Source organism: Trichechus manatus, unplaced genomic scaffold (genome assembly GCF_000243295.1).
Source record: "Trichechus manatus latirostris isolate Lorelei unplaced genomic scaffold, TriManLat1.0 scaffold00083, whole genome shotgun sequence".
Taxonomy (NCBI): Eukaryota; Metazoa; Chordata; class Mammalia; order Sirenia; family Trichechidae; genus Trichechus; species Trichechus manatus.
In genome coordinates this window covers 8,341,496-8,367,983 of record NW_004444019.1, presented here as the reverse complement: position 1 = coordinate 8,367,983, position 26,488 = coordinate 8,341,496, and the positions used below count along the sequence as shown (strand labels likewise).

The window sequence follows — 26,488 nt, the reverse complement described above, 5'->3', positions numbered from 1 at the left end:
AGAAAGTTAGCTCTTTATAATTATATATTCAGTTTTTCACAAAGAATTGAAATTCAAATTAGATTGATTGTTTTTGTTCAGAAAATAAATCATAAGCTATCCAGGATTCTCATGCTGGTGTCACACAAAAGTGAGAGCTTCATGTACCTTTCATGTTTAACTTAACTCTAGAAACAAAAGTCAACCACACAACATCAACTATTTTTCTTATGGATAATCTTCAAAGCAGAAGTTTTTTTTTCTTTTTTAACATAAGGATTATTACATGAATCTTACATCTGACTATAAACCATTTGAATTGTGATTCTCATTCAACGTCTTGTCTTTTCTCTTTGATGCTTCACTTCTCCTTATATCTTTCAATCCTTCTCTATAAATATTTTCACCTTATGGTAAAATTGACTATTTGAATGTAACATTAATAGATATGAAGAATTAGGAGGAAAATATTTGAAGCAAAATTTATTAAATGTTTTTCTGCACCTCGTAGCCTGTGAGGATCTATTACTGAGTAATCCCAACCATGCACATAAAATAACAAAATAAATATAAGACTTTAGTGAGTTGGTGACTTTAAATTACAGAGAATATCCATTTTCCTTGCTGTTTTCACTTATTCCTACAGATAAAATCTCACTAATAAATCAGAAATGTGTGTGGATAAAGCATTTGCTTAATGGCACGCCCCTGCAATGACTGTTATTCTAAAGCAAAAACGTTCTGGGGATTCCTAAGAAAAGAGATCCACTTTTAAAAATAGTCATTTAATGAAATTCTCCTCAATTGTATGGCTATCCTTTTTATTTTTAATCATAGATCTGTGAGATAAAGTAATTATCATGTAGCTTACAATATGTGTAACTTATAATTATAATAGGCACTTATTCTCTCTATAAATACTTCTTGAGAAAGCAAATAACTGATCAACACCAAGAAAGCTAAATACAGACAATACTGTCTAATTTGGGTTTATTTATTCCCCTTTCTACTCCTCCTTCTGGCTGTCCAATTACAAAACATGAATGTATATAGATGAGATGAAACAAAGGAATGGAATTATTTTTCTTTTATTCAAAAGCAAAACTAGATTGCTGAAATGCAGGGGATGCAAATGATAGACTGAAGGGAGATTTTGGATGACCAGTGCACTTCTATTCTCCATTTTTTAGTAGAAAGCTGTAAATTTGTAAAACCATGATTGCTTGGATATTTTTCAATAACCAATTGCCAAATGACTATTATTTATTAAAACAAAATACTCTATTTAAATGTAAAATTAACTACCTACTATTTCACTTCCTGAGAAGGTGACATGAAATACTGCACTTAGGATCCAAGGCTTCTGCCCCTGTTCCCTCCAGATCCATACTCCACCCTTCTCCTCCCTGCCCTGGGGGCTAAAAGGCTGACCTCTATGGGCTGCATCCACCCTGCTGGCTCTCAATTTAGCAAACCCTGGTGGTGCAGTGGTTAAGAGTTACAGCTGCTAACCAAAAGGTCTGCAGTTCAAATCCACTAGCTGCTCCTTGGGAACCCTATGGGGCAGTTCTACTCTGTCCTATAGAGTTGCTATGAGTTGGAATTGATTTGATGGGAACAGGTTCTGGTGTTTTTGGTTTTTGTGGGAGTCACTGGCAGGAAAGTTGAGGTTTGGAGGAGAGTAGGGTGGAGCTATTATTGCCCTGGCTCCCTCTTTACGTGCTTGTCTTGAGATGGCTTCTTCCCACAGCTCCTGTCTACAACCCTCCCTTTGCCCTTTCAGTCCTATGGTGTTTAAGGAATCCACTGTTCCCTGATTTGCGATACTGCACTCTTCGTAGCTTTCCTCTACGTAGTCCACACCTTTTAAAATTATCCCTTTTTAAAACTTTTCCAAGTTATTCCGAGTGTGCCATCTCTTTTCTGTTGGACTCTGACTGTTGTAATTCTTATTTATGCCCCCAGGAAAAATTCCACTGATAAACCAGGTGTACATATAAATAAAGGATTTATTTAAAGACTGGCTACTCAGTACATCAATGATGTCATAACACAAAAATATAATGCTTAGTTAAATGCTTGAATCGTTTATATATCAATGGAATGTATTTAACTAGATATGTGTAGATATAATTACGATCCAAACAAGTTTAGAAAGATCTCTGATAATCATCAATATATAATTAAGTCAACCTTAATTGAAGCAAATATTTTAAATTATTCATTTAAAATGATTAGATTACTTGTATAGAAAGCACAAAACAAGTTAGACATTCCACTTAAAGATATTTTCCAGAACACAATTTATTTTTATAGATACATATGTAAAGAGAGATATTTACCTTTTCACCAATTTCTCCTTTGCTGCCTTCAAAACCTTGCTCTCCCTGAAGAAAAGGAATATAACGCATATAGTAATAGAAACATTACTTATAACACATGTAATTCCTATAGTGATAATGACTATTTCTAAGGTACATGCTATAGTTTTACAACTTCCAAAGCAATATAATCTCCATAATTTCCCTATGTATAAGATAAGTATGATAATAATACCCTCCTCATAGGTTTATTTTGAGATTTGAATGAATCAGCATAGTGCAGATACTGAATAAGTTAGCCATTATTGTTATTATTATTACTACTATTATTATTTCATTAGATCCAGTAGAAACAGCCCTTCTCGAATTGACTTCTTAGAATACTGTTTTACTTAGAGTTTCATGGTGAATGTCTGAAGCTCTGACACCAGCTCCATACTCTTTACCACCCCACTCTCCTGCCTCTGAGCCAGAGAAAGAGGTTTGGTGGTTGGAGGGCTGCTCACTCTCTACCATCATATTTAAACTGCTGTTGTTAGATGCTGTCAAATTCATTTTGACTTATAGTGACCCTGTATGACAGAGTGGAGCCCTGGTGGTGCAGCGGTTAAGAGTTATGGCTGCTAACCAAAGGTCAGCAGTTTGAATCCACCAGCTGCTCCTTGGAAACCCTATGGGGCAGTTCTACTCTGTCCTATAGGGTCGCTATGAGTCAGAATTGACTCGACAACAATGTGTTTTTATATGCCTGAGCAGAACTGCTCCATAGGGTTTTCCAGGCTGTAGTCTTTACGGAAGCAGATCACCAGGTCTTTTTCCCACAGAGCTGCTGAGTGGGTTCAAACCACAAACCTTTCAGGTAGCAGCTGAGTTCTTAACCATTGTGCTACCAGGTCTCCTTCATATTTATACTTAAAAAGCATAAAGTCCCCTTTTCTGCAACTAAACATTCTCTGATCCACATAAGTTTATTTTTCCACTTAATTATGCACACATTTTTATACTAATGATGTTCCATTTCAACATTCAACAGATATTCATCGAGTGCCTCTTATATGCCAGGCACTGTCATGGATTGAACTGTCCCTCCAAAATATGTATCAACTTGGTTAGGCCATGATTCCCAGTATTGTGTGACTGTCCTCCATTTTGTGATTGTAATTTTATGTTAAAGAGGATTAGGGTGGGATTGTAACCCCCTTACTAAGGTCACATTCCTGATTCAATGTAAAGGGAGTTTCCCTGGGGTGTGGCCTGCACCACCTTTTATCTTTTAAGAGATAAAAGGAAAGGGAAGCAAGCAGAGAATTGGGGACCTCATACTACCAAAAAAGGAGTGCCGGGAGCAGAGGGTGTCCTTTGGACCTGGGGTTCCTGCACAGAGAAGCTCCTAGTCCAGGAGTAGACTGCTGAGAAGGACTTTCCTCCAGACCCAACAGAGAGAGAAAGCCTTCCCCTGGAGCTGATGCCCTCATTTTGGACTTCTAGCCTACTAGACTATGAGAAAATAAATTTCTCTTTGATAAAGCCAACCATTTCTGCTATTTCTGTTACGGCAGCACTAGATGACTAAGACAGGCACTCACAACAACATAGCCAGCAAGTGAATGTTGGGGACAGGTCATGCTCATCCCTCTACCCCTGGAGGTCCTTGAGCATAAGAAGTGCTCAGTAAGTATTATCTGAGCGCACAGAGACAGGGATGAAGGGTTTCTCATCTCCAGTATTTTCTGAAATGCTTCAACAATGTGACGTGGTGTAATTAAAATTCATATGTTAGAAAAGGAATGCCGGCTTTTTACAACGTGTCTATGTGTGTGTGTATATGAATGATAACCAAATATATGTATGTATGTATATATATAATATATATACACACACACATATATGATTAAAAAATTATTTCTGCTTCATCTACTCTCATAAAAGATGCCATTAAAATAAAAAGTTAGGATTTAGGTATATTTGACACTGAATACATGGTCTACTTTTTTTCCTAAAATACAGACTTTAACTTGATCTGTTAATTCAAGCTGACATCGAAGCTCCTAAATGCTCCCGTACATCAGCCACAATGTCAGCATGATGCAGCCACCGCAAACAGCTGCTGGAAAGTCCAAGACTATTTCCCAGCAGATAAATCTACACATCGCTTGGCTTGCAATTTGACTCGCAGAAGCAGCACATGCTGTATCAATGGGTTTTGTCTAGAATTGCTCTGAAGAAATCCAGAAGCTTTCAATTACATCTCTGCCAGTTCAGTCGTTATTGAGCCAAGTAAAAGAAGATTTTTCGAAAGCTATAAATGCGTATCTCTTTGCATGGTAATTTTCCACTACGGACAAAAACCTAGATGCAATAGCAACTTCTGACATCTTGTTGCCAAGACCTGTAAAACTCCTCTAGAGCATAGCAATGATACGCCTGGCTTTGGTGAGCATCTAGTATTGCACCAATAATGCTCTCCCCTGTGGTGCGATTATATGGGTGGTATCATGACAGCTGGCTCCACCTGAAGTGGCTCCCCATCCCTCCAGGAAACTGGAAGAGATCAGTCTCTGTGTTTCCAATAATGCTGGCCACATACAATCCTGCTCCTTCCCAGAGGGAGCCCTTGGTCAGTAAAGGGATATGAATGAAGTTCACCTTGGGAAAGAGAAACTTTTGAGCCACAGAAAGAAGCAGTCTAGGCAATATAAAACTTTCTTCTTATGACTCTGTCATTCTGAATGATATTTTTAAAGAGACTAGTTGTCTATAGCACCTTTGTAATATTTTAATATTTGATATCATGGTAGTCATTATGTCTAGCTCTATCTGGGATACACAAAAAGGAAGATAAACAAGAAATAACCAAATCTAGTTAAAGGCAGTAAAAACTGCTCCAATCTGCAGTGAAAACATTTCCAGAGCAGGTATGCATACTCCTGCTGCTCCCAGAAAGCACTGTTGTTGACCTCTCTGGAGAAGCATATTGCTACAGCTCTCTGATTAAGCTTTCTTCTAGTGTGGTCCCTTTTGAGAGGGCATCCATGTTCCCCTTTGGAAAGACCAGTTGGTAGCTTTCAAAAAGAGTCTCTGAGGGAATTCAGTTTCAGCAAGTACATTTTCTGAATCCTCACTATATTATTAAGCATGAATTCAATTTTCAAGATGTTAAAATTCTTTAACTTATATAAAATATTTAAGAACTCTTTACCTTTTGACCAGGTAAGCCTGGAGCACCATGTAAACCATTTTCACCCTAAAAGAAGAGCACAGAATAAATTTTATTAGCCATAAAAACAGATGAATAAAGAATTTTTTGGCCTTAAACAACTACATCTAGTGTTGTGAGGAAAGGCAGCCTAACACTGAATATCTGCTATGTGTAGGTAGCTTTCATCTACCCGTTTTTTCACAACAATTCCATGATTATCATTTCAATCTTAAAAATAAGAAGAGAGGCTCTGAGATAGTGCATGCTCAAAGTCACCCAACTAGTGGCATTAGCTGGATTTAAATAAAGGTTGCTCTGACTGTACAGCCCATGTTTTCCACCAGGATATGTAGTATCCCTATTTCTTTTACTCTCTTTCAAACCTCTGGACATAATATGGAAGCCTTACATACTGCTTTCTATGGGCCAGGCACTGTTCTCAGAATGAAGCTATCAGGTAGATTGCATTATTAAATCCATTCTACAGATGATTACCCAGGCGGTGGGTGGTACAACTGAGACTCAAACCCATGCACCTAACCACCTCCCTACACTGTCTCTGGGACAAATTTTAATTCTGGCTTCTAAGAGACTGTTGTCTAAAAACTGAATGTGTGCGTGTGTGTGTGTGTGTGTGTGTGTGTGTGTGTGTGTGTGTATGTCTGTGTCTGTGTCTGTGTCTGTGTGTGTGTGTGTGTGTGTGTGTATAAGCTTGTTTACTTTCCTACCCATATCTGCTGATTGCCTTTAGGTCAAATTTGAAGATTTGCCATTTTACATGAAACAGCAATTACTTGGGAAAATTTTTACTTCTTTTCATTCATCTGGTTCCTGTCCTGGGTAAAAATGTTTTCAGCAGATGCCTATCAGTTTCCATTACTGGAATTCACGGGGTCATCTCTTGATAAGTCTGGTTTGTAAACAGCACACTAGATAGAATGAGATACTCCTGGGAGGATGTGCATATTCACAATGGAGCCTTAGGAATTTGGCTGCTTATAGGAATTTACTTTGGCTCCTAAGTTCCCAGCTTTAGACAGCTCAAAATAAAGTAACAATTCTACTGGTCTGCTTTATTTGTAGCCAACATTTATACTTAATTTTTAAGATAACAGTTTCTAAGCACTACTTAGCAGTTAGATGCCATTTCTTGAGATTCTTTAGATAAAATTCAAATGAAGAAAAAAAATCACACCTTCAAACTTTAAAATACCAATAATATATTATTTCTACTGAATCCAAAAAGATGTGTATAATTTCATTAATTAATACATTTTTGGAAAGTTTTAGTGGTTCTCTACAGAGATGTGCTGCTACACACATGCACAAACATTAATTTAAAGACTAGGTTTTTCTTAGATTAGATTAAATTATTGAAGTGCTCCCTACTGTAATAGCTATTACCACAGTATTATAGTAAACACGGAACCCTGGTGGCAAAGTGGTTAAGCGCTCAGGCTGCTAACCAAAAGGCTGGCAGTTTGAATCCACCAGTTGCTCCCAGAAACCCGATGGGGCAGTTCTACTCTGTCCTATAGGATCACTATGAGTTGGAAGTGACTTGACGGCACAAAACAATAATAAAAACTAAAGGTAAAAGTTTGTTTGTTGCTGTCTTACTTATCTAGTGCTGCTATAACAGAAATACCACAAGCAGATGGCTTTAACAAACAGAAATTTATTTTCTGACAGTTTAGGAGGCTAGAATCTGAACTCAGGGTGCCGGCTCTAGGGGAAGGCTTTCTCTCTGTTGGCTCTGGGGGAAGGTCGTTGTCTCTTCAGCTTCCATTTCCTGGTTCCTTAGAGATCTCCATGTGGCTTGGCATCAATCTTCCCCCATCTCTGTTTCTCCCTTGCTTGTTTAATATCTTTTATATCTCAAAAGAGATTGACTCAAGACACACCCTTACAATAATCCTGCCTCATTAATATAATAAAGACAACCCATTCCCAAATGAGATTATAACAACAGGCATAAACCCTAGGATTCACAATACATAATTTTGGGGAACACAATTCAATCCATACCATTCCACACTTTAAAACAAAACCCGTTCCCATCAAGTCGATTACAACTCATAGTGACCCTATAGCCTTCCAAAACTCATGTCCTTGCCACATGCAAAACACATTCACTGCATCACATCATCCCAAAAGTCTTAAATCAACTCCAAGTCCAAAATCTCATCCTCTGAATTATCAAAATCAAATTTGGGTGAGACTTTAGGTGTATTCCATCCTGGGGAAAAATTTCTCTTCATATGTGAACCTGTGAAATTTAGACTACAAGTTATCTGTTTCCAAAGTAGAAGGTAGAATAGGCAAAGGTTGACATTTCCATTACAAATGGGAGAAACTGGAGGGAAAGAAGGGATAACAGGCACCAAGTAAGTCCAAAAGCCAGCAGAACAAATCACATTACCTCTTGATGTTTAAAAATAATCATCTCTTCTCTGAGACCATCTAGGCAATGGCCCACCCTCCAGACTCTGGGTGGTGGCCACACTCTCTGGATTCTGGGTAGAGGCCCCTCGGCCCTGGGCTTCAGCTTCACCTTCCAGGCACACTGGGATGGCAACTCTTCTCACTTGGCTTTGGGTGGCCCCATTCTCCTAGTCCATCTGAGTGATGACCCACCCTATTGGCTCTGGCAAGCCCCATTCTTCTGCTACCTGGGCATGGCAGTCCCGCCCCCTTAGCTTTGGGCAGTAGTCCCATTCCAGTGGCACATCTTAACGGTTGCCTCACACTGCAGAACAAAGTTGGCAAAGATCCGACTCTTTGAAACCTAGGAGGTTGTGGCCCCATCCTTTGAGATCCAGGAGACCATGGCCCCACCCTTTGAAACTTAGAAGACCCTGCTTTCCATGCTTCTTCCAACAGTTCTGCTGATCTCTAAGCTGCTCCAGGTATGGTCCTTTTCTTTCCTTGGAGGACAGCAAATATAGTTCCTTTGGTGTGTTTCCTGCCTGTAGAATTCCAAGAGGCAGACAGCTTTCTTTCCTTTTCTGTCTCTGATCCCTTCAGTCTAAGCTGATGAGTTTTCTGCTGTGCTAGTTGGTTAGCTTCATCAGTTATAGGCTTAATCTCTTTAACAAAAGATTGTGTAGCCACGCCCTTCATGAACATTCTAGGACATGTGTCCTTACTGTGTACAACAGAATTTTCTAAATCCTTAAGTTTTGTTTTCATTTTGCACAGTTCATTTTTAAGTCCGTCTCTTTCCTCTCGCATTTTACTATAAGTGGCAAGGAGAAACCACAAGTCCCCTTTAAGATCCTGCTTAGAAATTTTCTCAGCCAGATATCCAAGTTTGTCACTTACAAGTTCAGTTCTACCTTCCATCAAACATTTGAACGTAATTCAGACAAGTTCTTTGCCACTGCATAAAAAGAATCATCCTTCCTACATTGTTTAATCACATGTTCATCATTTTCTTTTAAAGCCTTGCCAGAAGCACATTTAATGCCCGCATTTCTAGCAACATTCTGTTGCTGGCGCCATATGTATTCTCTAAGACAACAGAGACTTTCTCTACAGCCCCTCGTACCTACTTCTGAGCCCTCACCAGAATTGCCTTTGATGTCCATAATTCCATTGGCTGTCTCTTCAAGGAAATCTAGGCATGTACTGTTAGGCACCTTAAAACTCTTCCACAGGTGGGGCCGAGATGATGGAGTAGTCAGACACTTCCCTGTGGTCCCACTTACAACAAAGACCCAAAAAAACAAGTGAATTGATTATATATGACAATCTAGGAGCCCTGAACATCAAAGGCAAAGTTGAGGAATCAGACTGAGCAGCAGGGGGAGGGAAAGATGGTTCAGAAGCAGTGAGGAGTTGCCAGAATTGACCCGATGGGAGCCAGCACACTGCAGGCTGGATTGGCTGGTGTGTATGGTGAGGCAAGCAGTGGCACTTGGGACACGTTTTCCCCAGCAGGAGAGACCGAGTGGCAGAGAGTCTATTCAAGCCTCCAGAACCAGTGAAAAGTGGTGCTCATCGGCAAAAGATAAGCATCTAACCTACCACGTGGATCAAAAAACACCCCGTTTAGGAAGAAACTCTCTCCCATTTACCTGCTCCCTCCCTGCTCTGCAACAGGTCCTGGGGAGGCTTCAGCGATTGCTGCACACCCTGGGCCAGAAGTAGGGCTCCTTGCACACCGAGCCATTCTTCTGGCGTTGGAGAGGAAACAAATTAACAAACAGGAAAAAATAATCTGCAGGCTCCTTAAGCCAGGAACTCAGGGCAGGCACAGCTCCTTTGCCTAGGCACAGGCATAAGGGGTCCACAGACTTTCAATGCCTTTCACTCCTGCATAGACCTCTGTGGACCCATTTCAACAGTGTAGGGCCTCATTAGCACAGTACAACAGGGTATATACCTAAAGTCTAACTTCAGCTATATAGTGGAGTGGCAGGTTCATAACATTTTACACCACTCCGCCCATTAAACAGTGTCCTCACCTACCCATATCAGGGGCCTGAGCAATGGTGGATCCACCCATGCCACCTAGCCACCCGTGACAGGGGTCTAAGAATAAGTGGCACCTCCCAGTCCTCACAGCCAACAGCACTGAGTGCCCATAGTGCAGCTGCAAAACCCACCCACCTATGCACTCTAGGTAACGGGCACGCTTTCCTTCCAGAAACTCAGGGGCAGCTGTCAGCCCCCTGCCTTGCTCAGCACATGACCCCGTACAGCAGCCACACACCTGTGCCTACTCTAATCACTCCTGCCCGTCTAGAACTGTAGGTGAGAGTATACACCACACACTTGGTGACCAACTACCTAGACACCTAAGCTGAATCGATACAAGAAAAGTAAATGGACTCCTGGGCTCACATACCTAGCAACAGATCTAACCAGTTAGAGACAAGATGTAAGAGCTTCAAAGACATCAATAATCAAACTAGCTCACACGAGCAGCCTATTTAGGCATATCAAAACAAAACAAACAAGAAGCTAGGACACAGTAAGCAAACATAAATATAATAACTTATTGATGGCTCGGAGACAACAATCAATATCAAATCACATAAACAGGCAGACCATGATGGCTTCATCAAACTCCCAAAACAAAGAATCAAGAAACCTTCTGGAGGAAGAGAACTTCTTGGAACTACTGGATGTAGAATTTAAAACATTAACATACAGAGCTCTTCAAGACATCATGAAGGAGATCATGCAAAATGCAGAACAAGCCAAAGAACATACAGGCAAAGCAACAGAGAAACTTAAGAAGGTTATACAAGAGCATAATGACAAACTGAATAGGCTGCAAGAATCCATAGAGAGACAGAAAACAGAAATTCAAAAGATTAACAATAAAATTTCAGAATTAGACAACTCAATAGGAAGTCAGAGGAGCAGAATTGAGGTAATGGAAGTCAAAATTAGTGAGACTGAAGATATAACACTTGAAACCAACTTATTTGAGAAAAAACTAGGTAAAAGAATTTAAAAAATGAAGATACCCTAAGAATTATGTGGACTCTATCAAGAAGAATAACCTATGAGCGACTGGAGTACCAGAACGGGGGGATAACAGAAAATACAGAGAGAAGTGTTGAAAATTTGCTGGCAGAAAACTTCCCTGATATCCTGAAAGATAAGAAGATATCTATCCAAGAAGCTCATCAGACTCCACACAAGGTAGATCCCAAAAGAAGTCACCAAGACATAATCAAACTTGCCAAAACCAAAGATAAAGAGAGAATTTTAAGAGTGGCTAGGGATAAATGAAAAGTCACCTACATAGGAGAGTCAATAAGATTAAACTCTGACTACTCAGCAGAAACCATGCTAGCAAGAAGGCAATGAATGGGATGATATATACAAAGCCTTGAAAAAAATTGCCAGCCAAGAATTCTTTATCCAGCAAAACTGTCTCTCAAATATGATGGCGAAAGTAGGGTATTTCCAGATAAACAGAAGTTTGGGGAATTGGTAAAAACCAAACCAAAATTACTAGAAATACTAAAGGGAGTCCTCCAGTGTCTCGGTCATTTAGTGCTGCCATAAAAGAAATACCACAAGTGGATGGCTTTTAACAAAGAGAAATTTATTCTCTCACGGTCTAGTAGGCTAGAAGTCCAAATTCAAGGCATCAGCTCCATGAGAAGGCTTTCTCTCTCTGTTGGCTCTGTAGAAAGGTCCTTGTGATGCATCACTCTCCCCTTGGTCTGGGAGTTTCTCAGCAGAGGAACCTCAGGTCCAAACGATGTGCTCTGCTCCCGGCACTGCTCTCTTGGTGGTATGAGGTCCCCATGTCTCTCTGCTCACTTCTCTTTTTTATATCTCAAAAAGAACATCTTAAGATACTACCTAATCTTATAGACCTCATCAATATAACTGCCGCTAATCCATCTTATTACATCATAGTGATAGCATTTACAACACATAGGGAAATCAGATCTGATGATAAAATGGTAGAAAATCATACAATACTGGGAATCATGACCTAGCCAACTTGACAGATATATTTGGGGAACACAGTTCAATCCATGACATCCAGTTAGAAAATCAATAACATCAGATAACAACCCAAGACTAGAACACAGGACAGAACAACCAGATAGGGAAGTCACATATAAATCAAAGCTAAAACACTGAAAATAGGGAAACAAAGATATCAATATGTAAAAGATAACAACATTAAAACAAAAAAGAGGGACTAAACAATGTAGTCATAGATCTTTCATATGGAGAGGAAGTCAAGGCGATATAAAAAAGTAAAAGAGTGGGTTAAACTTAAAAAAAATAGAGGTAAATATTCAAGTAACCACAAAGGAAACTAACAATCATATGCATCAAAATAAAAAACAAGAAAAACATAAAGACTCAGCAAATACAAAATCAACAACAATGAAAAGAAAATACACAAATAAAAATGACTTAGCACAGAAAATTAAGTGGAACAAAGAAATTGTCAACAACACACAAAAAAAACATCAAAATGACAGCACGAAACTCACACCTGTCAATAATTATGATGAATGTAAATGGACTAAATGCACAAATAAAGAGACATACAGTGGAAGAATGGACAAAAAAAAAAAAACACGATCCGTCTATATGCTGCCTGCAAGAGACACACATTAGACTCAAACGCACAAACATATTAAAACTCAAAGGACGGAAAAAAACATATCAAGCAAACAACAATCAAAAAAGAGTAGGAGTGGCAATATTAATCTTTGACAAAATAGACTTTAAAGTAAAATCCACCACAAAGGATAAGGAAGGACACTATATAGTGATTAAAGGGTCAATACCCCAGGAGGACATAACCATAATAAATATTTATGCATTCAACGACAAGGCTCCAAAATACATAAAACAAATTCTAATAGTATTGAAAAGAGAGATAGACAGCTCCACAATAATAGTAGGAGACTTCAACACACCACTTTTGGTGAAGGACAGAACATCCAGAAAGAAGCTCGATAAAGGCACAGAAGATCTAAATGCCACAATCAACCAACTTGATCTCATAGGCATATACAGAACACTTCACCTGACAGCAGTCAAGTATACTTTCTTTTCCAATGCACATGGAACATTCTCCCAAATAGACCACATATTAGGCCATAGAGCAAGCTTTAATAGAATCCAAAGCATCAAAATATTACAAAGCATCTTTTCTCACCATAAACCCATAAAAGTAGGAATCAATAACAGAAAAAGCAAGAAAAAAAGTCAAACACATGGAAAATGAACAACACCTTGCTCAAAAACAACTGGGTTATAGAAGAAATGAAGGATGGAATAAAGAAATTCATAGAATCAAATGAGAATGAAAACATATCCTACCAGAACCATGGGGACACAACAAAAGCAGTGCTCAGAGGTCAATTTACAGCAAAAAATGCACACATTCAAAAAGAAAAAAGGGCCAAAATCAAAACATTAACCCTACAACTCAAACAAATAGAAAGAGACCAGCAAAAGAAGCCCTCAGGCACCAGAAGAAAGCAAATAATAAAAATTAGAGCAGAATTAAATGAAATAGAGAATAGGAAAACAAAATTAAAGAGTTAAGAGGACCAAAAGCTGGTTCTTTGAAAAGATCAACAAAATTGATAAATCATTTGCTAAACTGACAAAAGAAAAACAGGAGAGGAAGCAAATAACCTGAATAAGAAATGAGATGGGCGATATCAGAACAGACTCAAGTGAAATTAGAAGAATCATAACAGAATACTATGAAAAATTGTACTTCAACAAATTTGAAACCCTAGATGAAATGGACAAGTTTCTAGAAAGACACTATCTACCTGAACTAACACAAACAGGTAGAACAACTAAATAAACCTATAACAAAAGAAGTGAGTGAAAAGGTAATTTAAAAATGCCAACCAAAAAAAAGTCCTGGCCCCGACAGCTTCACTGGAGAATTCTACCAAACTTTCAGAGAAGAGTTAACACCACTACTACTAAAGGTATTTCAGAGCATAAAAAAAGACAGAATACTCTGAAACTTATTCTATGAAGCCAGCATAACCCTGATACCAAAGCCAGGTAAACATGCCACAAAAAAAGAAAATTATAGACCAATATCCTTCACAAACATAGATGTAAAAATCCTCAACAAAATTCTAGCCAATAGAATTCAACAACATATCAAAAAAATAATTCACCATGATCAAGTGGGATTCATACCAGATATGCCGGGATGGATCAACATTAGAAAACCAATCAATGTAATCCATCACATAAATAAAACCAAAGACAAGAACTACATGATCTTATCAATCGATGCAGAAAAGGCATTTGACAAAGTCCAACACCCATTCATGATAAAAACTCTTAGCAAAATAGGAATAGAAGGGAAATTCCTCAACATAATTAAGGGCACTTATACAAAGCCAACAGCCAACATCATCCTAAATGGAGAGAGTCTGAAACCATTTTCCTTGAGAACAGGAACCAGAAAAGGATGCCCTTTATCGCCACTCTCATTCAACATTTTGCTGGAGGTCCCAACCAGAGCAATTACGCTAGAAAAAGAAACAAAAGGCATCCAAATTGGTAAGAAACAAGTAAAAGTATCTCTATTTGCAGATGATATGATCTTATGCACAGAAAGCCCCAAAGAATCCACAAGAAAACTACTGGAACTAATAGACAATTTCAGCAAAGTATCAGGACACAAGATAAACACACAAAACTCAGTTGGATTCCTCTACACCAACAAAGAGAACTTCAAAGAGGAAATCACCAAATCAACACCATTTACAATAGTCCCCAAGAAGATAAAATACTTAGGAATAAATCTAACCAGAGACGTAAATGACCTTTACAAACAAAACTACAAGACATTACTGCAAGAAACCAAAGAGATCTACATAAGTGGAAAAATATACCTTGCTCATGGATAGGAAGACTCAACATTGTGAAAATGTCAATTCTGGGGGCCAAGATGCGGAGCAGTCAGGCGCTTCTGGTGGACCCTCTTACAACAAAGACCCAAAAAAACAAGTGAATCGATTATATATGGCAATCTGGGGGCCCTGAACATCAAAGGCAGAGTTGAGGAACTGTACTGAGTGGCAGGGGGAGGGAGAGACAGTTCAGAAGCAGCAAGGAGTTGCCAGACCTGACCCGGGGAGAGCCTGAGCCCTTCAGGCCTGATCAGCTCATGGGGGAGAGGTGAGGCAGCCAAGCAGCAGTGCTCTGGAGGCATGTTTTCTGCACTGGCAGAGACCCAGTACCAGAGAGTCTACATGGCCACCCGGAACCAGTGGGAAGCAGCCCTGGATTGGCGAAAGATAAGTACTTGCGTACAGCCTACCACGTGGATCAAAAACATCCCCCTTAGGGAAACACCTCTCTCCCATTTACGTCCCTGCTCCCTGCTCTGCACTGGGTCCTGGACCGGCTTCAGCAACTGCTGAGTCCTCTGGGCTGGAAATAGGAATGTGTCACACGCCCAGAGCCATTCTCCCTGCCTTGAAGAGTGAACAAATTAACAAACAGGGAAAAATAACCTGCCAGCTCCCCTAAGCCAGGAACCCAGGGTAGGCAAAGCTCCTTTGCCTAGGCACAGGCATAAGGGATCCACAGACTTTGAGTGCCTTTCCCCCTGCATAGACTTGTGTGGGCCCACCTCAACAGCATAGGCTCTCATTACCACAGTACAACAGAGTATATACCTGAAGCCTAACTTCAACTGTTTCAGTTGTGAAGAGACAGGTTCTTGACATTTGACACTGCTCTGCCCATTAAGCAGGGTCTTCACCTACCCACATCAGGGGCCTGAGAACTGGTGGCTCCGCCCACGCCACCTAGCCACCTGCGATAGGGACCCATGAATAAGAGGTGTCCCCCAGTCCTTACAGCCAACAGCATTAGGCACTCATAGTCCGGCTGCAAAACCCACCCACCTACGCACTCTAGGGAACAGGGAAACGTCTTTCTCCTGGACACTTGGGGCAGTGGTAAGCCCCCTGCCTTGCTCAGAGTGTGTTCCCCTGCAGCAGCCAGATGCCTGTGCCTACACTAATCACCCATGCCTGTCTAGGACTGTAAGTGAGAGCCTATACCACACACTTGGTGGCTATCTACCTGGGCACCTAAGGTGAACTATATAGGAGGAGTGTGCAGACTCCTGAGCTAACATAGCTAGTAACAGATCTAACCACCTGGTGACAGGACATAAGAGCTTCAAAGGTGCCAATAATCAAACTAGCTCATACGAGCAGCCTATTTGGGCATATCAAAACAAAACAAGAAGCAAGGACACAGTAAGCAAACATAAAATTAATAAATAAATGTAAAATCTAAAATGATAAAGATCATGGAAGAAAAAATAGGGACAATGCTAGGAGCCCTAATATATGGCATAAACAGAATACAAACCATAAGTAACAATGCACAAACAACAGAAGAGAGACTAGATAACTGGGAGCACCTAAAATTAAACACTTACGCTCATCAAAAGACTTCACCAAAAGAGTAAAAAGACAACCTACAGACTGGGAAAAAATTTTTGGCTACAACAAATCTGATCGGCGTTTAATCTCTAAAATCTACAAGATACTGCAAAATCTCAACAGCAAAAATACAAATAACCCAATTAAAACATGGGCAAAGGATATGAAGAGGCACTTCACCAAAGAAGATATTCAGGCAGCTAACAGACACATGAAGAAATGCTCACAATCATTAGCCATTAGAGAAATGCAGATCAAAACTACAATGAGATACCATCTCGCCCCAACAAGGCTAGCATTAATCCAAAAAACACAAAATAATAAATGTTGGAGAGGTTGTGGAGAGACTGAACACATACACTATTGGTGGGAATGTAAAATGGTACACTACTTTGGAAATCAATTTGGCGCTTCCTCAAAAAGCTAGAAATAGAATTACCATGTGATCCAGTAATCCCACTCCTTGGAATATATCCTAGAGAAATAAGAGCAGTCACATGAATAGATATATGCACACGCATGTTCATTGCAGCACTGTTCATGATGGCAAAAAGAAGGAAACAACCCAGGTGACCATCAATAGATGAATGGATAAACAAATTATGGTATATTCACACAATGGAATACTACACAATGATAAAGAACAATGATGAATCTGAAAAACATCTCATAACATGGATGTATCTGGAAGGCATTATGCTGAGTGAAATTAGTCACAAAATGACACATACTGTATGAGGCCACCATTATAAGAACTCAAGAAATTGTTTAAACACAGAAGAAAACATTCTTTAATGGTTACGAGGGGAGTGAGGGAGAGGGTTATTCACTAACTAGATAGTAGACAAGAATTATCTTAGGTGAATGGAAGGACAGCACATACTACAGGGGAAGTCAGCACAACTGGACTAAACCAAAGCTAAGAAGTTTCCTGAATATAACCGAACACTTCATGGGACACAGTAGCAGGGGCGGGGGTCTGGCTGGGGACCATGGTTTCACGGGACATCTAGGTCAACTGGCGTAACGAAGTTTATTAAGAAACTGTTCTGCATCCCACTTTGGTGAGTGGCGTCTGGGGTCTTAAAAGCTATCAAGCAGCTTTTAAGATGCATCAATTGGTCCTAACCCACCTGGAGCAAAGAAGAATGAAGAACACCAAAGAAACAAGGAAAATACCAAGAGACAGAAAGGCCCACATAAACCAGACACACCATCAGCCTGAGACCAAAAGAACTAGATGGTGCCTGGCTACCATCAGTGACCACCCTGACAGGGAACACAACAAAGAGTCCCTTAAGCAGCAGGAGAAAAGCACCATGCAGAACTCAGATTCTAGTAAAAAGACCAGACTTAATGGTCTGACTGAGACTGGAGGGACCCCGGAAGACATGGCTCTCAGATTCTCTGTTCACCCAGAACTGAAACCATTCCAGAAGCCAACTCTTCTGACAAAGATTAGACTGGGCTATAAGCCATAAAATGATACTCATGAAGAATGTGCTTCTTAGTTCAATTAGATACATGAGACTAAACGGGCAGCTCCTGTCCGGAGGCAAGATGAGAAGGCAGAAAGGGACCGGAGCTGGATGAATGGACACGGGAAATCCGGGGTGGAAAGGAGGAGTGTGCTGTCACAATATAGACAGAGCAACTAGGGTCACATAAGAATGTGTGTATAAATTTTTGTATGAGAAACTAACTTGAGCTGTAAACTTTCACTTAAAGTACAATTTAAAAAAAAAAGATTAAAAAAAAAAAAAAAAAAACTCCTCCAGTCTCTACCCATTACCCAATTCCAAAATCGCTTCTACATTTTATGTATCTGTTAGAGCAGCACCCCACTCTTCCAGTACCAAATTTTGTCTAGTTATGTAGTGCTGCTATAACAGAAATACCACAAGTGGATGGCTTTAAGAAACAGAAGTTTATTTTCTCACAGTTTAGGAGGCTAGAAGTCCCAATTCAGGGTGCCGACTCTAGAAGGCTTTCTCTCTCTGTCAACTCTAGGAGAAGGTCCTTTTCTATTCAGCTTCTGTTTTCTGGTTCCCTGGAAATCTCCACACAGCTTGGCATCAATTGTCCCCCATCTCTGCTTCTTCCTTGCTTGTTTAATGTCTTTTATGTCTCAAAAGAGACTCACTCAAGACACATCCTACACTAATCCTGTCTCATTAACTAACAAAGACAACTCATTCCCAAATGGGATTATAACCACAGGCATAGAGGTTAGGATTTGCAATACCTAATTTCGGGGGACACAATTCAATCCATAACAGTTGCTAAGTGTAATGAAGTGTTGAAGCACCAATAAAATATAATCTACTCGCTATGTAATAAATATTTTTCTATAATTTTTAAGAGAATTAGAAACAAGTCTATTAGAAACTTCCAATTTGATTTGATAAAATGAGAGTAAAAGCACATAAAGTACTTGACACCAGGGAACATTCTATGGCAATAGAGCTTCAGTTACTCATCACAGAAGTATGTCCACTTGTCCATAAGGAGCAGAATTATTTTCATCGGTTGGAACAATATAATGTTTTATATCATATTACAAGTTACACACGATAACAAGATATGGCGTGTAATCCAGTAAAGTACTCTGATACAGTATACACTGCCAAAAATACTTTAGGGGGGGAGTAGTGACAGTATTTCCTTTTCTCTCTCTTTTTTTTTTCTCACAGTCCACTCCTGTGTACTGTGTGCTTTGAGTACTGGCACTCAGGTCCCACTGCTGGTGTGCTTGAGTTAGGGTTATGCTCAAACATACGGTTAATTAGGTATCCAAAGTCTCTAAAACTTTATCGAGAATACTGTCACTCTTTAACTGACACAGATTTTTATAATTATTGCAATTAAAATGTTGTTTTCTTTTGGCCAGTGTTAATTGGGCTCTGCTGTTTCCTGACTAGGAATTATCTTGTAAACATAATTCTATACTCCAGGTTAACCCAATGAACAGCCCTGATTACTCTCACAGGAAAAAGTTGGGCACCACAAGAAACACCAACATGTGGAAGATTTTGAATTATTGCTGACACTTTTGAAGTTTAAGTTTGTAACAGACACTCAGAAACCTATTTGTTTTCTTTTCACTGCTTTCCCTGAAGTTACTACTGATGCCCTACTTAAAAACTTACGATCATTCTAAATTGTATATTATTTTGGTTCTTGAGGGATAAATTAGTATATCTGTTTTTGTCTCTATCTTAAAAAAAAGAGTTATTTATTAATTAGCATAAAAATTAAAGAAGGAAATAGTCCTAAAGAGCAAAATTTTGTTTCAGATGAATGGAGGATGGTGTTTCTGTCAGGACTTCTATCAAAAATCTTATTTAGGTCAATAAAGTGAGACCTTCTTTACACTCGCTTTGAAGCACAGGTTCAAAGCTCTGGTGCCTTGGGCCATCTGGGTGAAACTTAATCCTATCTACCAAATACATACCTGTCTAAAATTACGAGAAGGGCAGGCATTAGTTGATTTTTCTGAACTTCTGTTCCTCCTTACTCCCAATCTCAGTTCAAGGAAGGACTTATGAGGAAAATATGATGCTTCTCTCTTGGCTCCCAATCAATATTTTAGTTCAATATTTATTAAAAGAAAATTACAGTGATTCCCATAGCAACCGTAACTTTCAAAACTTGTTTCTGAGGCATATACCTTCTTTTATAGGTTTCTCTAGCAAAGGCCTGTATCCCTTCCAGTTACAAACTCAAGCTACAGAAGAGCAAATGAATATGTGTAACATAATCAAAACCCAATCAAACCCATTGCCGTTGAATAGCTCCCGACTCACAGTGACCCTATAAAGCAGGGCAAAATCCAATGTTGCTGCTAACATTACTTCCTGTGCTATTACTAAAATACATAGCATGTTTTCAACTTCACAGAACAATCCTTTCCAGAATTCAGAATGACCTCTCTGAGAAGCTTGTGGGAAAAATTTAGGAGAGGTTTACACCTAACTGGTAACTCTCTGAAAAACTGATTGAAGGATTTCAGTTTTACTTTTGTTTAATCATTTCATATTTTCTTGCAGTAAGCACAGCTAGGCATAAAAGATAAATTGTTTGTTTTCCTGATTCCTTTGACATTGGAATCTGTGTCTTTCCTATTACGTGCAAAATATATGTTTGAGCTGTTTGAAGGACACACCATAGGGAATCACATTCCCTATAGAGATAGTTTGCAAACCCAGTAGCAATGAGAACAAGCCAAAAAAAAGCTAGAACGAACAGGTGAACAAAAAAATTTACTAATAACTAGAAATAGCCTCAGAAGACAACAAATTATATCTATGTTATGAGGATTATTTCTTTAAAAATTAGGCATTCAGCTTTTGACTAAAAAGTCTTACGTTCTATTAAAACATTATTTCCATATTAAAAAATAAAGTTTGACACATCATTTCACTTTAGAGCATGTTTCCCAGGAACATAACCTTGTGTATGAAGTTAGTATTCACTTAGAAATACATCAATATTTCCCCACTAATTAATTCATACTCATTAAGTTTTTTTAATTGAATTGAATGTTGAATGAAATAGCAGGAAAAAAACATCTGAAATGAAATGTCAGAATTCTAGCATGAAAATTAATAAAACAGGCAGCAAAAAGTAAATCTGATTTTGCTTTTGTGTATCACTAATGCAACCTCTACATTTCTAACTATAATTCTTCCTTACATACTCAGGCCATAATCTCAGAATTTTTATATGATGCTTAAATTGTTAGCACTCAATTGAGTATTTTGGAAAAAATATATACATACCTATCTTTTTTTCAGATACCCAATCTGAGTATTTTATTTCAGGGAGGAGGACTTTTTCCCTCTATTTTCTGGAATGGCATTCCAAGAAATAAATTAATGTCAAGTATACATGTGTATGTATATTGCACAAGTTTTAAAACTTCCAACTTTTGAATTCTTTATATTTGTTGGATCCTTAGTGCAGCTAAAATATGGGGATATATTATCACATTAAATCTCAGGAAATGGAAAATTTAATACATTCTTAATCATAAAATGAATGAGAAAATCCTTATCATTATTTATTCTTAGGAGTCATTTCCAAGAAAAGGAAAACTAGCCCACCAAAGTTACTGTATGGTCAATACATGTCTTAATCATAGAAATGTAAATACGGGTAGTTAGTAGCAGCTGAACTCAACATACACTACTCCAATATTTACTGTTCTGAGTGTATATGTGTGTATGTGTGTGTGTACACACACAAGTACATGCAGGTATATATACCTAGAAAACAAGCAGGATAAGTATTCTTAAATATAGGGATAAATATAAATTCATACATTTATATCCACTACCTCTACCAAAGAATCTGATGAGGTACCGACTCTGTTGAAAGCTTCTTAAACTTAGGTACTTTTGCTGTTTAATTTGCAATGTGGAGAGCAAAGCAAAGAAATTCTACATGTGGTTACTAAATCAATCCTTTCTGAATCCAAATTTACCCTCTCCAATTTTCAGCTTGGAAACCCTGGTGGACTAGTGGTTAAGTGCTACAGCTGCTAACCAAAAGGTTAGTGGTTCAAATCCACCAAGCACTCCTTGGAAATCCTATGGGCCAGTTCTACCCTGTCCTGTAGGGTTGCTATGAGACGAAATCGACTTGACAGTAACGGGTAATTTTCAGCTCATTGGTCTTTTTTCTGCTGTATGCAGTCACACAGGAAAAAATCTTACAGATCTTACACATGACATCACTTTGTGTCACTATCAAGCCTTCTATTCAGTAAACTAACCACTTTTCAAATGACAGTTTGGAGTCCTTTAATATTATGATCACTGTTCTCCGGGCACACACTGATCAGCCAATATGTTTTTTAAAATGAGGCAGTCAGATCTCAGCACATCTCATCAGAGATGGTCTCACCCATACAGAATACAGCAGGACTATCTCACTCACACACACTCACACATACACACACACACACCTATTCTGGACACTATACAGTACTTCTATTAATAAAACTTGCTTATGGATATTGAGCTTGTAATCAAATACAACCATTAAGTTTTCCTTTCAAAGGGAATATAGTTTACAGTTTTACAATTCTTTTTTAAGTAATTGAATGCAAATTACACTGCTGTTGCTCTCAGGTGACATCAAGTCAATTTCCAACTCACAGCGACCCCATGTGACAAAGTAGAACTGCCCCATAGAGTTTTCTTGATTGTCATCTTTACAGGAGCTGATCACCAGGTCTTTCTCCCGCAGAGTAGCTGGGCGGGTTTGAACTGCTAACCTTTTGGTTAGCAGCCAAGTGTCCTTGCAAATTAAACTAAGAATCATAAAAATACACTAAAAAAAAAAAAAATCCCCCAAACCAAATACGTTTGAAATAGTTTGAAAATCAGACGTTTCTTTCCATATATAGCAAAGTTATGGAAAGTGAGCCTTAGCCAATGTAGAATCCATTACAAACTCTGGGCTCCTATGTAATTGTGATGATTTTCTTAAAGTGGATCTGTCAAGAACAAGTGTTTTGGCTTTTCACTTTATTGTGAGACTAGCTGTAAGACAGTCTTTAAGCAAACTTGAAACTTCATAAGAATACTAGGGAAATGGAACACATTTAAAGTGAATCTACCGAAATATCTGAAGTATAGTAATTGACATCTGAATCAAGTATTCTAACAAGTGCAAGATTGATTTAATATATAAAGAGAATGACAGTGTCACTGGGAAACTCCTAATTGAGGACAGTGAGATACCAGTAACTGAAAACTATTTCCTGTCCAAAGTATTCCTTGTGATGAGTAATTTATAGTTCTATTGCGTATCAATTACTTCTACTAGAGCTTAAATGCACTAAAGCCCTTGGTTACTTATCTTTAGCTCTGAGGTAAATGGTTGTGGAGAAAGGAACATGTTGGCAATGTTATAACAAAGTCAGGGGATTTTTAAACATAATTTGGATAAGAAAGGAGCAAGATAACCTGAAGATTTATGTTTAAGAGAGGAGAGAAGGTATAGTTTCTAGAAAAGAGAACGGGAAGCAATTCCTGGAAATGTACTTACTTCTATTATATTTCATTCTAGGAAGCAGTATCTGTAAGCTTTGCTAGGTAGATAAGAGATTCTCCTTCTCTCCTATTTCCCTGAAGTATGCTTCTGCAGAAAGTATAGAGGACTCTCACTGAAGCCTGGTGCCATCAGGGGACCTTTTCCTATTTCCCCATAGCACAGTTTTCTGCCAGTTATCCTGTACTTCTCTTTTCCATTTCTGCCTGGGACTAAGTCTTCTTGAGTTGTAAATAACTCAACAAACATTTATCCAGAACCAATCAGGTGCTATATGCTGGGCCAAGTGCTGGAGTTAGAGAGATGAGTGAGACACCAAGTCCTTGTCCTCTCTGAGCTGGCATTTTAGCAGGGGGAGCCCTTGTGGCACAGTGGTTAACGGCATGGCTGCTAACCAAATGGCCAGCAGTTCAAATCCACCAGCCACTCCTTGGAAACCCTATGGAGCAGTTCTACTCTATTCTATAGAGTCGTTGAGTTGGAATCAACTCGATGCCAGTGGGTTGGTTTTGGTTTGATTCTGCTCACCTGATATTTTATTTACTTCACCAATATATGTGTGTCTACAAAACCTGACTCACGGTGCCCTTTTAGGACAGAGTAGAACTGCCCCATGGGGTTTCCAATGCTGTAAATCTTCATAGATACAAACTGTCACATTTTTCTTCTGTGGAGTAGCTGGTGGGTTCAAACTGCTGACCTTTTGGTTAGCAGCCGAGTGCTTTAACCACTGTACCACAAGGGCTCCTAGGTGAGCAGAAAACCAAAAAAACAAACCCGTTACCATCAAGTTGATTCCAACTCATAGTGACCCTATAGGATAGAGCAGAACTGCCCACAGGGTTTCCAAGGAGCAGCTGGTGGATTCGAACAGCCAATTTTTTAGTTAACAGCCTGAGCTCTTAACCACTGTGCCACCAGGGCTCCTATTAATTCTACCTGGTGACCAGAAAGACTTTATGAAAAACACGCAATTTATTTTTTGAGCTTTGAATTTAACAATCTGTGAAAAAGCAGTGATGGCAACATGGAAGAAAGATAACAACTGTTTGTGATCATGTTCTCAAATCTTCTACTCTTGCCTAACAGGTTCATTCAGCACCTCACACTGGCTATGGATGTTCTTGGTTTAGCTGGCTAAATGCTCCTCCAGACAGATCCACTTTAAAATAATTATTATATCTGGAATCACAGATGTCGTTATGAAATACCAGTTACATCTATAAATTCGCTGTTCATATCTCAGCAATCTATACCAAGAATAAAATAATTAGGCACTTAACTGTATAGAACAAGGGATGCTGCGTGGTTTAAAATCAGGAAAGGTGTGTATCGGGGTTGTATCCTTTCACTATACTTACTCTATCTGTATGTTGAGAAAAAAAGATCCCAGAAGTTGGACTATATGAAGAAGAACTAGGTATCAGGACTGGAGGAAGACTCATTAATAACCTGCAATATGCAGACGAACAATTTGCTTGGTGAAAGTGAAGAGGACTTAAAGGGCTTAATGATGAAGATCAAAGACTACTGCCTCCAGTATCGATTACACCACCTCAACATAAAGAAAACAAAAATCCTCACAATTGGATCAATAAGAAACATCATGATAAACAGAAAAAATATTGAAGTTGTTAAGGATTTCATTTTACTTGGATCCACAATCAATGCCCATGGAAGCAGCAGTCAAGAAATCAAATGACATACTGCATTGGGCAAAAAGATGTCACCTTGAGGACTAAGGTGCACCTGACCCAAGCCATGGTATTTTCAATTGCCCCATATGCATATGAAAGGTGGACAATGAATAAGGAAGACCGAAGAAGAACTGATGCCTTTGAATTGCGGTGTTGGTGAAGAATACTGAATATACCATAGACTGCCAAAAGAATGAACAAATCTGTCTTGGAAGAAGTACAGCCGGAATGCTCCTTAGAAGCAAGGATGGTGAGACTTCATCTCATGTACTTTGTACATCTTATCAGGAAGGACCAGTCCCTGGAGAATGACATCATGCTTGGTAAGGTGGAGGGTCAGCGAAAAAGAGGAAGACCCTCAATGAGATGGACTGATGGGCTGCAATGATGGGCTCACGCACAGCGACTGTGAGGACAGAACAGGCAGTGTTTTCTTCTGTTGTACACAGGGTCGCTATGAGTCGGAACTGACTCAATGGCACCTAACAAAAACAGACTGTACAGAGACAGAGAGTGTATGATCTTTTTTATGACAAATATTTTAATATTTACACAATAGAGGCTGATAGTGCATTAAACCAAATAGGAACATTAGCCGATTGGGTTCTTGAAATCTGGCTGTTTAGCAAATAAAAGTCAAGTGCCTGGGTGCCAGATACACTGCATGTGTTGAGCTTCTCATCCATCTGTTGTGTTCTCTGCCAACTGCTCTACTTGGGGTGCGAGTGAAAGGCATTAGAAGGGAATAAGAAACCATTAAGAAATAAAATCAACTGCAGAGTTAGCAAGTTTCTTTTTCTTTTTCCTGTCCTTCTATTACCTCTGTCCTTCTCATGTTTCTGTTTATTTTAGTTCTATATGGTGTCACTCTATTGCTAGCAGATAGGACAATAACTGAGACTTGCTTCATGTTAGAAAGGTTATTTTTCACTGAAAATTCAAGTTTCATTCTTGTAACTTTAATAAGTAAAGTCAACAAGTAGGTTAACAAAACTGTTTTCTTTGTGGTAATTTTTACTATGACTACTAGTTATGATAAAAAGTTCAGTCTATGTCCAGAATTGACTATATTTTTATTCATTATAGAACTGTTTGAAATACACAAGTATACAGGTGATTCTCAGTTTCAGAGGTATTTTGTGTAGACTGGAGCTCCCGGTTATTTTATAAATCTTGACAGTTTCGTAGGAAGGAAATATCCCATGGTTAGAATAAAGCTGCATTGTCCTTTTTTTCTCTCTCTCTCCCATTTAGTGGTTTTGATTCCTACAATAAAGTGTCCAACGTACAAAT

At 38.9% G+C, this 26,488-nt stretch overlaps 1 protein-coding gene across 1 annotated transcript in view; it reads right to left on the bottom strand.

Annotated features, from left to right (window-relative positions):
* Nucleotides 1-26,488, bottom strand: part of COL19A1 (collagen type XIX alpha 1 chain) — a 369,652-nt gene that overhangs the window by 260,615 nt on the left and 82,549 nt on the right. Inside the window, exons 9-10 of the mRNA XM_004381357.2 lie at nt 5,500-5,544; nt 2,322-2,366 (exon numbers count right to left, since the gene is read on the bottom strand). Coding sequence (XP_004381414.1) covers nt 2,322-2,366; nt 5,500-5,544 — 90 coding nt within the window. The remainder of the gene's footprint in view (nt 1-2,321; nt 2,367-5,499; nt 5,545-26,488) is intronic.